We start from the raw sequence: 12,940 nt of genomic DNA on the forward strand, positions 1-12,940 counted from the left end.
TTTAAATTCTCCGAGAGATTCCAGGAGGCAACCAAAGTTGAGAACTACTGTCCTGAATTAATTTCTTTAGAAGGGGTAAAAAAAAAAAGTCCTTCCTCTCTATTAAGAAGGCATGCTCACCCAGAAGGCCTGTGCCTTACTTCCAGTCCCTCTTTTGCTGGGAAGCCGGATAAGGAAGTTAGTGAAAGGAAAGGATGTCATAAGCAATACAAGGACAATAACGTCCTGATTGAACTGTTTGTTCCCTTCAAGGAAGGGAAGTTTCCCTCCCCTGTGGCAGAAGGCAAGAATCTAACAGCTTGGGAAAATAAACTATCGTTTAGTTTTATTATAAGCTGAATAATGAATAACATATTCTTTAATTTTTTATTTATTTATGATAGTCACAGAGAGAGAGAGAGAGGCAGAGACACAGGCAGAGGGAGAAGCAGGCTCCATGCACCGGGAGTCCGACGTGGGATTTGATCCCGAGTCTCCAGGATCGTGCCCTGGGCCAAAGGCAGGCGCTAAACCGCTGCACCACCCAGGGATCCCAATAATGAATAACATTAAGAGCTTACTTACCTCATTTGTTTTGCTATTTATGGTCTCAAATCTGCAGAACAATTCTACAAGGCTCTAGGTTCAAAGAGGTTCAATAACCTGGTTCCCCTTTGTACAGCTTCCTGGAGGCCACGGCTGTTATCGAGGCTGAACAAAGTCTCTCCAATGGGGCTCTGGCCCTGGGGCCCTCCCTCACCCTGACGGCCAGACAGGAAGAAGGTGGAAGCAGGTGCCAGGGCAAGAAGGAAGGGTCTCTCTGATTCTCAAGCACAGCACCCCGAGGTTGAACTCAGAAAACGTTTTTCTTCTGGCAGGTTGTTAGGTTCTATAAATTATTAATACTGTAACTGTACTCAACATACAACTGCAGGCAGAAAAGGCTTTTAGTTATTATTTATTTATTTTTACCTGGTCCTGGAACAAACCAGTTTACAGATTACGAAATAAGAGTCAAGAGTTCCAAACCGCAGACTTAACCAAAGCTTATGGAACACAACTCATAAAGTGTGGTTTGGGTCCTGAGGCTCCAAAACAAACGTTTTTAGGGAGTGCTTTCTCCTACTTACGCTGGGCTGCAGCCTCATTTCAGGATCAACCAGCAGCACCGCTGGCTTTCTCTGATATTACATATAATATCAACTTGCAACTGCATTTATAAGACGGCAGTTTCAAAATCCAGGAGAACCGGTTTTTCAGAGATATTTCAGGAAGAATGATTTACACTGAATGGACAGAGCCTTCCTGCAACCATTAAATAACTTATCTTAGACTTGCGTACTGGTACATAGTAACCTTATTTCAATCTCTTTCTGCAAACAGGAAACTGGAAAAACTGTCATTTTTCAATGTTGCTTTATACAGCCGTGAACAATGATGCATTTTTCCCCCCACCATCTGCCTTAAACGATCCCTGAAAACCTAGAAGCTCTAAAATAATAAAGAACTTCGACATGAAAACTCAAGACCTGATCAGTCACAACATAAAGCTGAGTAGATTTCCCCTCCTCTTTCGCAATTACATTTTCAAACGAGAAATTTCAAACGAGATGTCTCAAATGAGAACTTCAGGTTCTCCCCAGGTAGCGCTGGACTTTTGCTGGTGATAAATGCAACCGATCCGTCAACGGGCTAGCTGCATTCGCCGCCCAGGTAGGTCCGCGTGGCCCGGCACAGGTGTGCGCGGATGCGCAGGCTTCGCGCCGCCCGCACCGCGTTTTCCGCTGGATTTCTCTCTCTCCAGACCCAGGGGCGCCCGCATTTCGGGCAGCGGGTCCCAGGCTACTCTAGTCGTCTTATCTCAAAGTGGACGTGGCGGTGGGGGATGGGGGGCCTGAAAAGGCAGACTCTTGTCTCCTCCAGCTGCAGCGAACCGGAGTCAGACCAAGGACCTAGAGGTTCCCCAGCTTCTGCAGGGGGCTCTTTGGAGCATCGAAGTCCAAAACCAGCAGGAAAGGAGAGGGCGGCGCACGGCCGCGAGCCTGGCGCCCCGCAGGTGCGGAGGGTCCCCCCACCCCCAGCCCCCGGGGGTCGAGTCAGACCCGGAGCCGGCTCCTGCGCCCAGGTCACGGCCCCCGGGCCACGCCCCCCCCGGCCCCCGCGCCCCTCTCGACGCGCACCTGGCCGCGCGGGCTCCCGGGGGCGGGGCGCACCATTACCCGAATGCGGCCGCCGGCCCGGCACGCGGCACCCGGCTCCCGGCCTTCAGCGCCGACAGGATCATCCGCAGCTGCCGCGACGCCCGGCGGTCCAGCACCGCAGCCATCGGCCTCGGCGTGTGCATGCGCCGCGCTCCAAGGAGCGCCCCGGGAGAACACACCTGCGCCCCGCCCCACACCGCGCTCCGGGCCCGCTAGGAGGAGGCGCTAGGAACACGCAGGCGCGGAGAACCCGCTCCGCCGGGCGGCGGGGAACACGCATGCGCCGAGGGCCCGCTCCGGGGGGCGTCTGGGGAACGCGCATGCGCCGAGGACCCGCTTCGCCGGACAGCCGAAGAACACGCATGCGCCGCGGACCCGCCCCGCCGGACGGCCGGAGAACCTGCATGCGCTGAGGACCCGCTCCGCCGGGCGTCTGGGGAACACGCAGGCGCCACGACTCCCTCCGCCAGACGGCCGGGAAACACGCATGCGCCATGACTCCCTCCGCCGGGCGGCCGGGGAACACGCATGCGCCACGACTCGCTCCGCCAGGCGGCCGGGGAACACGCATGCGCCACGACTCCCTCCGCCGGACGGCCGGGAAACACGCATGCGCCATGACTCCCTCCGCCGGGCGGCCGGGGAACACGCATGCGCCACGACTCGCTCCGCCAGGCGGCCGGGGAACACGCATGCGCCACGACTCCCTCCGCCGGACGGCCGGGAAACACGCATGCGCCACGACTCCCTCCGCCGGGCGGCCGGGGAACACGCATGCGCCACGACTCGCTCCGCCAGGCGGCCGGGGAACACGCATGCGCCAGGACCCGCTCCGCCGCCGGCCGGAGTAACGTGTCCCGTCGGGCCTGGTCGGCGGGGCCGGTCGGCCGCACTGCCCGCCGCGCTGTCTCTGACCCTCGGCGGGAGCGGAGCTCGGGTCCCACGGTACTGCCCGCACGTCGTCGTCCCGCGGGGCGGCCCTGGCGCTCGAGGAGCACGTCAGTGTGCGGGCCCGCCCTTCGCCGCGCCACCCGCGCTTCGCGGCCTCCCGGGGGCGTCGGCGGCGGGGCGGGGCGGGGCGGGGCCGCGGGGGGGGTAGAGGCCTCGGGCCGGACGCCCGTGGGGGTAGGGGAGGGGGAGGGGGAGGCGTCTGCGCCGGGGGCACGGCGCGTCCCGTAGCCAGGATGGGGCTGCGACGCGCAGGACGGAGGCTGAGGCCAAGTGAGCACGAGCCGTGCGGGGCAGGTGCCGCGTCCGGTGCGAGGCGCCCGGGAAGGCACGTGGAACGGGTGGAACAGGTGCACCGGGGGCCGCGAGGGCGGGGCGGGCGGGGCGGGCGGCGCCCGGTGGGCCCGAGCTTCCGTTACGGAGGCGGACGCGGTGCGCGATGCGGGGCCGCTGGATGCCAGCGAACTAAGCCTTGTTTGTGTTGTATCAGAAGACGGGTTTTGAAGGTTTTATGTATTCGCTCATCAGAGGCGCAGGCAGAGGGACCAGCAGCTCCCCGCGGGGGCCCGACGCGGGACTCGATTCCAGGACCCCCGGGTCACGCCCTGGGCCAAGGCAGATGCTCCACCGCTGAGCCCCCCCCCCCGCCCCCCGGGCGTCCCCCCCCCCCGCCCCCCGGGCGTCTCCGAATCTCAGCTTATTTAGATCATAGAATTCAAGCTTTTTAAAGGTTATAAGCATTACCTGCACTGGACACTTCAGTGGAGGAAAAAACAAAAAACACTCCTGTAATTCTGGCCACCACTCTGCCTTGACTGCAAAGAACTGGCAGGTCCATGGCCACCGTTTAGCCCCGGCTAGAATTATTCAGGATGGCAACAGCTTCCTTGCATATTGCATTGTTTCTCCTCCTTGAATCCCCCCCCCTTTTTTAAAGATTTTATTTATTTATTCACGAGACACACAGAGCGGCAGAGAAGCAGGCTCCATGCACGGAGCCCGACGCGGGACTCGATCCCAGATCTCCAGGATCAGGCCCTGGGCTGAAGGCAGCGCTAACCGCTGAGCCACCCGGCTGCCCGAATCCCTCCTGTTGTAATGGTCTTACATACATAATACTTTTCAGTGTTAACAGCCATGGAAAGTTCTGATACCTGTAGTGTTCTCACTGGCCATTTGAGCTTTTTTTTTTTTTTTTTTTTAACTAAGACTGGCCTAAAAATGGATTATGCAAAAATATTCCTTCAACATAAATGTGTCACATCAATTTTCCCCGCATAGAAGGAAAGAGAAATACATTTCAGCTGACTACTGTCATCTGACTTTCAGAAACCTTTGGTAGATCAACATTTCCTTTCTTTCTTTTTTTTTTTTTTTCCCTGAGCCGCTGTTTTGGGATTTCTTGTCAGAGATCACGAAAGTAAAAATAATTGTACAATTTTAACATGTTAAACCGTAGCACTTGTGGGGCTCTAGGTGATTGGTGTCACAATGTATTAAATGCACACTTGAGAACTAGTCCTTACTGTGTAACACTGTTGCACAGCTTTAAAAATAACTTTGTGCCAGGCACCTTATGGTGCATTATTTTGATCCTCGGGTCAGCCTTACTGCCTATTTATAGAAGAGAGAATGGAGGCTAAGAGAGGTTAGGAAGCAGGCTCTTGGTACACAGCAAAAGAGGAGCCGAGGGGAAGTTATGCCTACTTGGTTTCGCATCCTGTACTTGGGTTGTTACGGAGTTAGTGTTAGGCCTTCAAGGATTTCTTTGTAATCAGATCCTTCTAAAATCTTGGCCACATAGACACCTAGTGTCCTGCTTTGTAAATTTTATTTATTCATAGACACACAGAGAGGCAGGGACACAGGCAGAGGGAGAAGCAGGCTCCATGCAGGGAGCCCGACGTGGGACTGGATCCCAGGACCCCAGGATCAGGCACTGAACTGAATGAACGCACCGCTAAACTGCTGAGCCACCCAGTCTGCCCTCTGCTTTGTTTGGTTTGGTTTGGTTTGGTTTTCTTGACCTCAGTCCTTTGCAGTGAAATTGCACAGTAACCCTGCTGATTGCAATGAGTAAAAATCATCAGTCTTTCACTTCTTAGTTCTATAACAGTAACACCTGATGAGTTAAATTTAAAATTTAAACCACGATGTTGTATTACATTGTTTTGGCAGTTAGAAATTTTTATCCTACAACAGATGTGACTAAAAGAATTGATCTTGTTGACATGGTTACCCTCTTATAGAAAGAAATCAAAAGTATCATCTATCAGTGTACGTTCTGGCAAGGGAGCTTTCACCATAAAATCAGGTTGAGCTTTTTTCCATTGTTAGGTCACAGCCTGTTTCTGATGCAAAACGTTTTTATCTGCAATTGTTAAGTCGTCTGTCTTAGGAAACACCAAGTTTTATTATAAAAAGAAAGCCTTTATAAAAAACATACCTTAAAATGTACATCAAAATACTACTTAACATTTTCAGGGCAGCGCGGGTGGCTCAGCGGTTTAGCCCCCTCCTTCAGCCTAGGGCATGATCCTGGAGACCCGGGATCGAGTCCCACGTCCGCCTCCCTGCATGGAGCCTGCTTCTCCCTCTGCCTGTGTCTCTGCCTCTCTGTGTCTCTCATAAATAAAATCTTAAAAAAAATTTTTTTCGGAGAAAGAACAAACTATTTTTGAAGATCTAACTTCATACGATGGACCCCAAACAAATATTGTAACCACAGCAACAAGTGGAAAATTGCTGATTTCACAAGGCTGTGAGGGTTGGAAGTGGGTGTTCTTTACCAGAAGAAACCTTAACGGTCTGAGTATCTTTTTTGGAACCAAATATGGATAATCATCTTTCTCATTATAGTCTGTGTCCTCTCAATTTTCTGCCCAATTGATTCTCTTGTATTGAAACTCTTCAGATACAAATTTGACTCTTTTCAGCCCAGTTTTTAGAGAATAGGGGCTGAAGGAAAGACTTTGGAACCATGTCTAAGGACAGATGGGCTGCAGGCTCTCAAGCAGCGTGTTTTCATCCTGAGAGCCAGAAAGCTGTCCAGAAGCTTCTCTTTTTACCATCAGCTTCCTCTTGCCTGCTAAAGGCAGGAGGGTGAAAAGGGCAGTACGTATAGGAAATGCCAACCTCAGTGAAGAAGCCCAAACGGTCTCATTTATATAAACACATCATTTCAATTGCTTATATTTGAGGTACAAAGTTTTATTTTGAAAAGTCCATTAAAAATACCTTTCATTTTTGGCTTTAACATTGATCAATTTCTTTGGAATTAGAAAATTTAAACATTGTTAGGAAAGAGGTACAAGGGGTACGTTTAGAAAAGCAATCATCCATCCATTCCTCTCTAGCAAAGCCTGGGACTCTTTCCCCATCCAACTTTTCTTCTGGTCTGTGTAGTCTAATGCTATGTTATATGGAAACTAAGTGGACCTGGATATGTGTGTGGATAAGAGACTGGGGTTCATTCCTTTGTAGCAGTGCTCTTCTCGACTGGGGCAGCTCTGTCCTTCCAGGGAACATCTGGCAATGTCTCCAAACATTTCAGCTTGTCACAGCTGGGGAGCAGGAAGAGGGAAGAAGGGGATGCCACCATTGGCATCTAGTAGGTAGAGGATGCTTTCACATGGCCAGATCTTACCCTGCACGGGACAGCCCCCACAACAAAGAATAACCTGGCCCAAGATGCCAGTAGGTACAGAAGTTGAGAAATTGTTTTCCAGTCCCAACACTTCAGGTGTGTGTGTATATCAGCTGTGGTAGGGGATTTTAGAATCGGAACCGCCAATATTGTTCTCAGCCCACCAGACCCTAGAATCTGTTCTGATATCCAGAGTCACCAGACTGCATCCTGCACTCCCTCCCTCCTGGACAGGCTGAGCACAATGACACGCTCTCGGGTTAGCCGAGTGCAGGCAGTGATAACTGGATGGCCTGCCCGCCTCAGTCTTCTAGTCCTCAGGTTCCTTTCACACATTCAAGTTTCAGGTGGGCTTTGAGAGGTCGAGTGTTAGAAGCACAATTATCAACCTTTGAAGCGTTCTTTTTTTTTTTTTTTTTTTTTTTTTTTTTTTACGTTATAGCTCACAGAAAAAAAACGAAAATACTTCTACAGTATCCTGGGGTAACCTGAGGAAGCTGCTCAGTAGTGACCAGTCCTGAGGCTCCAGTCACAGCCAGGTGTGAAGAGCTCAAAATTCCCTGCATCCATGCTCCCTCTGCAGGGCACAGAGGTTGGGAAAGTACATAAAGTATCAGAATGCTAGGAAAGAACTTAAAAACTTCATCAAGAATTTCTGTCATCACCACAGTTAGTAACAATTCCTTGTAACAACTGCCTGGAAAATTCTAGTATTTTTGTTCTCTATTTTTTTTTTCCATCTTAGTATTCCTTAAAATTCCTCCAGTTAGTTAATTTTTTTGGAGTGGAGACTGCATGTAATTCTTGAAGCCTGTAGTGACTGACACAACATTTGATACTGAAGTTAACAGACATTATAGTTTCAGAGCAAACCATGGTTAGAATACAAAAAAAAAAAAAAACCCCTATTTGAAGAGAACTTAAAATTTCACTGTACTCGTGAAGAGAGCGTAAAATAAGAAAGTTGACTTAGTTTATGTCCTCTGAATTTTTTTCTTACTCTAGCAAAACTCCAGTAAGTTAAATGAATGGCATCAGTGAACGCTGAGGAACGAACTGAAAGAAAATGATCTTCCTCAAATATCTCTCTCCCCTTCAAAACCCAGTTAGGCTTCTTTTTGGACTTGGCCTCAGACATTAATAGGTCTTCCTGGTTAGTAGGCGGTTTGCTGTAGGCTTCTTTCCCATTCTCCACCTACGGAATGCAGGAGATTTTTATGCAGACCCAGAACCTGTATTAGTGAGGGAAGAATTCTGAAGGATCAGAGGCAGCGCGCTTTCAGTGGGTGACTTACTCACTAGGCGAGGAGAATACCCCATGCTGCCCAAGCCCCTTCTCGAGTTAGTTCTGGCTGATGTGTATCAAATAGTTCAAAAGGTCTATTCTTGAGCACTGGTAGAGCGCATAGGCCAGCTTTCCAACCGTGGCCCCTTTATTGCCTTCCCTCATCAGCCACTTTTGGAGCATCTGGTAAACCTTTTCTTTGAGTCCATCTCGCTCATAGTCGTGGTCAATTTCATCAATCTGAGGTTCAGTGAAGCCCAGTTTGCGGGCACAGTTTTTCCATTGCTTTCCCAGATTTTCCCTGACTGGGTCCAGATGTTTATCAGTCAGACTAGTGACATTATCTGCCAAACAGAAAAGATAAGAAGGCATCAAACTATAACTCATTTGAACATTCTAGTTTTAAAAACCTGTAGAGACAGTATCAGGAGACGGTAAAAAAACAACAACAACAAAAAAAACTTCATTACATAGTTGTGGACTCATTCCTTAGGGGATCCTTTACATGTCTGGAAGCCCATGTGCAGTGTGTATATGAATACAGCAGAGAACCTCTACCTCCTAGCAGATGCATCTCTGAGCCACAGCTGGTGGCTTTGGGAATACAAGCTCTGCTTGGCTTCTAGGCTGTCCTCTATGACCTTAGCCAATGGCCCTGGTTAATTTCAGACCTTCCTGATACAAAGAGGGAAAATACTATTTTTGTTCCTTTTGGCATCATCTACATACCTGGCCAGAATCAGGGTCATTCAACTCCTCATCCCCTGCACCCAATGGTCTACTTTCCTCTTACTTAGGGAAACTGAGGCCATCAAGTGTGAACTCCTGCAATTATAATGCCTTCCCTTGTCTTTTAAAGAATGAGGTATCTACTTTTCCAGGTCTATTTTGGGACTCAACTCTCCTCTAAGTGCCGTCTTCTCTTCTCTTACAGCCACAGCCTCCCTTTCTAACTGGTTCCTTCCTCTCTGGCCTTCATAAAAATAACAAAAGGAGCCGCTATCCTGGTTGCGTGTGGTTGACTGTTACCGCCATGTCTTCTCACAAGACTTTCAGAATCAAGCGATTCCTGGCCAAGAAACAAAAGCAGAATCGTCCCATTCCCCAGTGGATTCGGATGAAAACTGGTAATAAAATCAGGTACAACTCCAAGAGGAGGCACTGGAGAAGAACCAAGCTGGGTCTATGAGGAAGCATCCATCGCACATCATGAAATAGCAAATATAATTGGCACACATATTTAAGCTGCATGGAGATCACATGTTCCTATCCTGTCAATATGGAAACACCCTTCCTACCTGGCCAATAGACATGTCTTATTAAGGAAACGTTCTTGTCTGTTCCTATGCCTCTATACCAGTAGGCTGGTTCAGTAATAAATGCGACACCTTTCAGCTGAGCTGCTGTTGTGTTCTGATTTGTGAAGTACTGAAATCCCCCTCCTGTCAGATCTCACATAGCACTGTCTGATAGAACTTTCTGCAGTGATAGAAATGGCCCTTGACATCCAAGTATTTAAAGTACGGCTAGGGGACGCCTGTGTGGCTCTGCTAAGCATCTGCCTTTGGCTCAGGTCTTGACGGGGAGACTGCATGTCTGCCCCTCCCCCTGCTCAGGTGCTCTCTCTCAAATAAAATCTTTTTTTTTTTTCCTAAAGATTTTATTTATTCATGAGAGAGACAGAAAGAGAGGCAGAGACACAGGCAGAGGGAGAAGCAGGCCCCATGCAGGGAGTCCGACGTGAGACTCGATCCCGATACTCCAGGATCACACCCTGGGCTGAAGGCAGGCGCTAAACCGCTGAGCCACCCAGGGATCCCAAATAAAATCTTTTTAAAAAAAAAAATAACAAAAGGAAACTAAAGTATAAAACTACCATCACCACCACACACATTTTCCTTGATCTTCAACCTACCTCAATAAGCTGAATATAAGGAAAAAGACATCTCATTTCTGCCCCCCCCTCAACTCCCATCCTCTCCTTAGCTCCCCACAATGCAGCTTCTGTTATCACCAAAGGACATCAGCAGTCCAAAAACCTTCCAAGATATTAGCCTAGTTTTGTGAGTTCCTCTGGGAGAGGGACCCTGGGTTTCATCAGATCCTCCAAGGTATTTTTGTCACCCCAAAAGTTAGGAACCTCCTCTCTAAAAATGTTAAAGACTATTTTTCAAATGGATTAGGCCAGGGATTGGCAAACTGTGGCCTGTGGGTCAAATCTGGCCTGCTGCCTCGTTTTGTTAAGTGAAGTTTTATTGGAACACAGCCATGTCCATTCATGTACATCTTGTCTGTGGCTGCTATTGCACTACAATGTCAGGTAGTTGCAACAGAGATCTCAGGGCCAGTGAAGCCTAAAATAATTTCTATCTGGCCCTTGATAGAAACATTTTGCCAATCCTAGAGTTAAACATAAAGCTGGGCTCTTAAATCCCATTGATTTGGCCTCATGACTATGATTCCCAGGTTGTGTTTTGGGATTAATGTTTTGAGCCTGCACAGTTAAAACCCCATAAGAGAAAGCTCTCTTGTTTTTATTACAGGGGTGCTGTTGAGGGCATAGTCTTCTATTTTTTCAGAATCACTTTTGATGAAGACCTGAGGGAGATACCTCTCCTAGGTCTGAATAGTGATATTGATGATATGTTCAGTACTTTCACAGATCTTAACTACATGCCAGGCAGTGTTCTACACTCTTTATACATATTGATGATAATTTTCACAACAAATCCATGAGTTAGATATTGTAATTATCCCCATATTAAGCATTAATAAATCACAACGGATTATATCGAAGTTACAGAGATATTTTACAGAGAAAACATGGGTCAACTGTCAGGGAGAATAAATCAGAGAAATTTCAGGATTCCACTATATCCCTCTAAGCAATAAAGTTCAAGGCTGCTAGAAAATGTGTCCTTAAAGGGCATCTTACCAAAGATATCTTGGTACTTATAAGCTGGCTCTTCTTTCATGTTCATGTCGAGCAGGGCTGAACTCATTCCACCAACCTCCATATAATTATGCTCTCCAACCTGAATGCCAGAACTGTTGTATATGGTACATTTTACAGACTCATCTGAATAGAGTGAAACACACAGGTAAGTAAATCTAGGTTGAAAGCAAGAGAAATAAATACAACATGGTAAAAGGACAGGGCTTTATTCTAGATATAGAAGTTAAATTATTTATCCTATGACAGTCTTTGAAATTTTCCTCTTCAAAATGTAGCTGAACTAACCTTACATCCACCAAAATGGCTACTATTAAAAAAAAAAAAAAAAAAAAGTAACAGTGTTGGCAAGGATGTGGATGAACTGGAACCAAGGTGTGCTGCTGGCGGTAATACAAAATGGTGTGATAAATGATATGGAGATCCCTCAAAAATTAAAAATAGACTTACTCTAAGATGTAGCAATTCCATTTATGGGTATTTACTCAAAGGAACTGAAAGCAAGGCCCCAAACAGATATTTATATAGCCATGTTTACAGCAGCATTATCCACAACATCCAAAACGTGGAAGTCACTCAGGGTCCACCAACAGATGAACAGATACACAAAATGTGTTATGTACGGACAATGGAATATTATTCAGCCTTAAAAAAAGGAAGGAAATCCTGACACATGCTACAATATTGGCAAACCTTGAGGACATTGTGTTCAGTGAAATAAGCCAGTCACAAAAGGACAAAGACTGTATGATTCCACATATATCAAGTACCCTATAGCAGTCAAATTCATAGAGACAGAAAGAATGGTGGTTGCCAGGGGCTGGGGGTAGGGGAATGGGGAGTTAGTGTCTGATGAGTACAGAGTGTCAGTTTGGGAAGATGAAAAGAGTTCCAGAGATAAATGGTGGTGATGGTAGCCCAACACTATGGTTTCCTCACCAATGCAGTCTTTGGCCGATATAAGATAAGAATTAAAATATCCAAGACTTCTTTCTTACCTTCAGAAAACAGCAAGCAAGTAAAAGAACACAAACCCATCAGCGATTGGGTATAATGGGACCACTGTGATGCAGATTAAAGCAGAAGATACCCACTGGTTACAAGGACCTGTAACCCAACACCTGTGGGTAGCTGCGATGAATCCTACTCAAACCAAAGCCAAGTGCTCTGATGGAGACTAGTCCATGGCTGCAAACGGCATGTGGCAGCTGAAGACTATAAACAACTCACCCTTGTAACCTTAGAGTCTACATCAGAGCTAATAGCTGCTTTATTTTCAGAAACATTTAAAAAAGATTATAGCTAAAAAGAACTGTTTACCTCTTGATGGGAAGGAGCTGAATGGAATGGTGGGCGTGTTCCCCAGTAGGTTGGTCTCCGGCACTGGAGTTTTATTCACGCTTGGGATATGGCTTGGATTTGGCTGATACCAGACTCTTGAACCTGTTGTTCCCAGAGCCAGTGGTCTTGTTCTAAAATTGAATGGACTGTACAATTCATTGTTCCAGTACCTTACTGGGGGTTGGCTGGTTAGCCCCTTTGGCTGGTGTACTGCATTACCAGGACTGGTTGCAATAGAATAAGGAAGGCCTTTTACTCCTGGGTTCTGAATGTTTTCATAAGGTCTCTGCTGTGCAAAAGGGTCATGGGAGACCCTTCGTCTCCTTTCCTCCTCTCTATTATAAGCCACACTCTGTCTGAGTGGTTTCGTCTGCCTGTCCATGCGGCTGCCATAAAGATGGTAGTTGGCTTCCTCCTGGAGTTTACTCTGCAAGCTGAGCTGGTTCTCATCCTGCTGGTTCTCCAGGGAGGGAGCAAACCAGGACTCTTCCACGGGACCTATCCCCAGTCCCTGGGAACTGTGCAGCGAACTGGGCTGTTCTGGGGCTGAGGAGAAATGATCAACATTGGAAAGAGTTTCAGACAGC

The 12,940-nt window shown here is 47.9% G+C and overlaps 3 protein-coding genes across 8 annotated transcripts in view; 1 reads left to right on the top strand and 2 right to left on the bottom strand.

Moving 5' to 3' along the window:
• Positions 1-2,408, bottom strand: part of BPHL (biphenyl hydrolase like) — a 37,059-nt gene extending 34,651 nt beyond the window's left edge. Inside the window, exon 1 of one of the 2 annotated variants that reach the window (XM_077886235.1) lies at positions 2,199-2,408. In XM_077886235.1, coding sequence (XP_077742361.1) covers positions 2,199-2,323 — 125 coding nt within the window. In that variant the 5' untranslated portion in view covers positions 2,324-2,408. Of the gene's footprint in view, positions 1-564; positions 2,060-2,198 lie in introns of those variants that run through there. The other variant, XM_077886236.1, reaches the window with a different exon arrangement.
• Positions 2,409-2,951: 543 nt separating this feature from the next.
• Positions 2,952-9,458, top strand: LOC144306722 (large ribosomal subunit protein eL39). Of its 2 annotated transcripts, XM_077886238.1 has the most exons (3): positions 2,982-3,125; positions 7,217-7,313; positions 8,994-9,458. In XM_077886238.1, the coding sequence occupies exon 3, from the start codon at positions 9,093-9,095 to the stop codon at positions 9,246-9,248; it is 156 nt and encodes a 51-aa protein (XP_077742364.1). In that variant the 5' UTR covers positions 2,982-3,125; positions 7,217-7,313; positions 8,994-9,092; the 3' UTR covers positions 9,249-9,458. The 2 variants fall into 2 exon arrangements, with proteins under 2 accessions (XP_077742363.1, XP_077742364.1); XM_077886237.1 differs by lacking the exon at positions 7,217-7,313 and having other exon boundaries at positions 2,952-3,125.
• The window catches only part of RIPK1 (receptor interacting serine/threonine kinase 1), a 40,351-nt gene continuing 33,728 nt past the window's right edge, over positions 6,318-12,940 (bottom strand). For all 4 annotated transcript variants that reach the window (XM_077886229.1, XM_077886231.1, XM_077886230.1 and 1 more), the window contains exons 9-11: positions 12,333-12,899; positions 10,995-11,138; positions 6,318-8,403 (exon numbers count right to left, since the gene is read on the bottom strand). In XM_077886229.1, the coding sequence (XP_077742355.1) occupies positions 8,117-8,403; positions 10,995-11,138; positions 12,333-12,899 (998 nt within the window). In that variant the 3' untranslated portion in view covers positions 6,318-8,116. The remainder of the gene's footprint in view (positions 8,404-10,994; positions 11,139-12,332; positions 12,900-12,940) is intronic.

The sequence above is a fragment of the Canis aureus genome, chromosome 37 (assembly GCF_053574225.1).
Source record: "Canis aureus isolate CA01 chromosome 37, VMU_Caureus_v.1.0, whole genome shotgun sequence".
In the NCBI taxonomy this organism is placed as follows: Eukaryota; Metazoa; Chordata; class Mammalia; order Carnivora; family Canidae; genus Canis; species Canis aureus.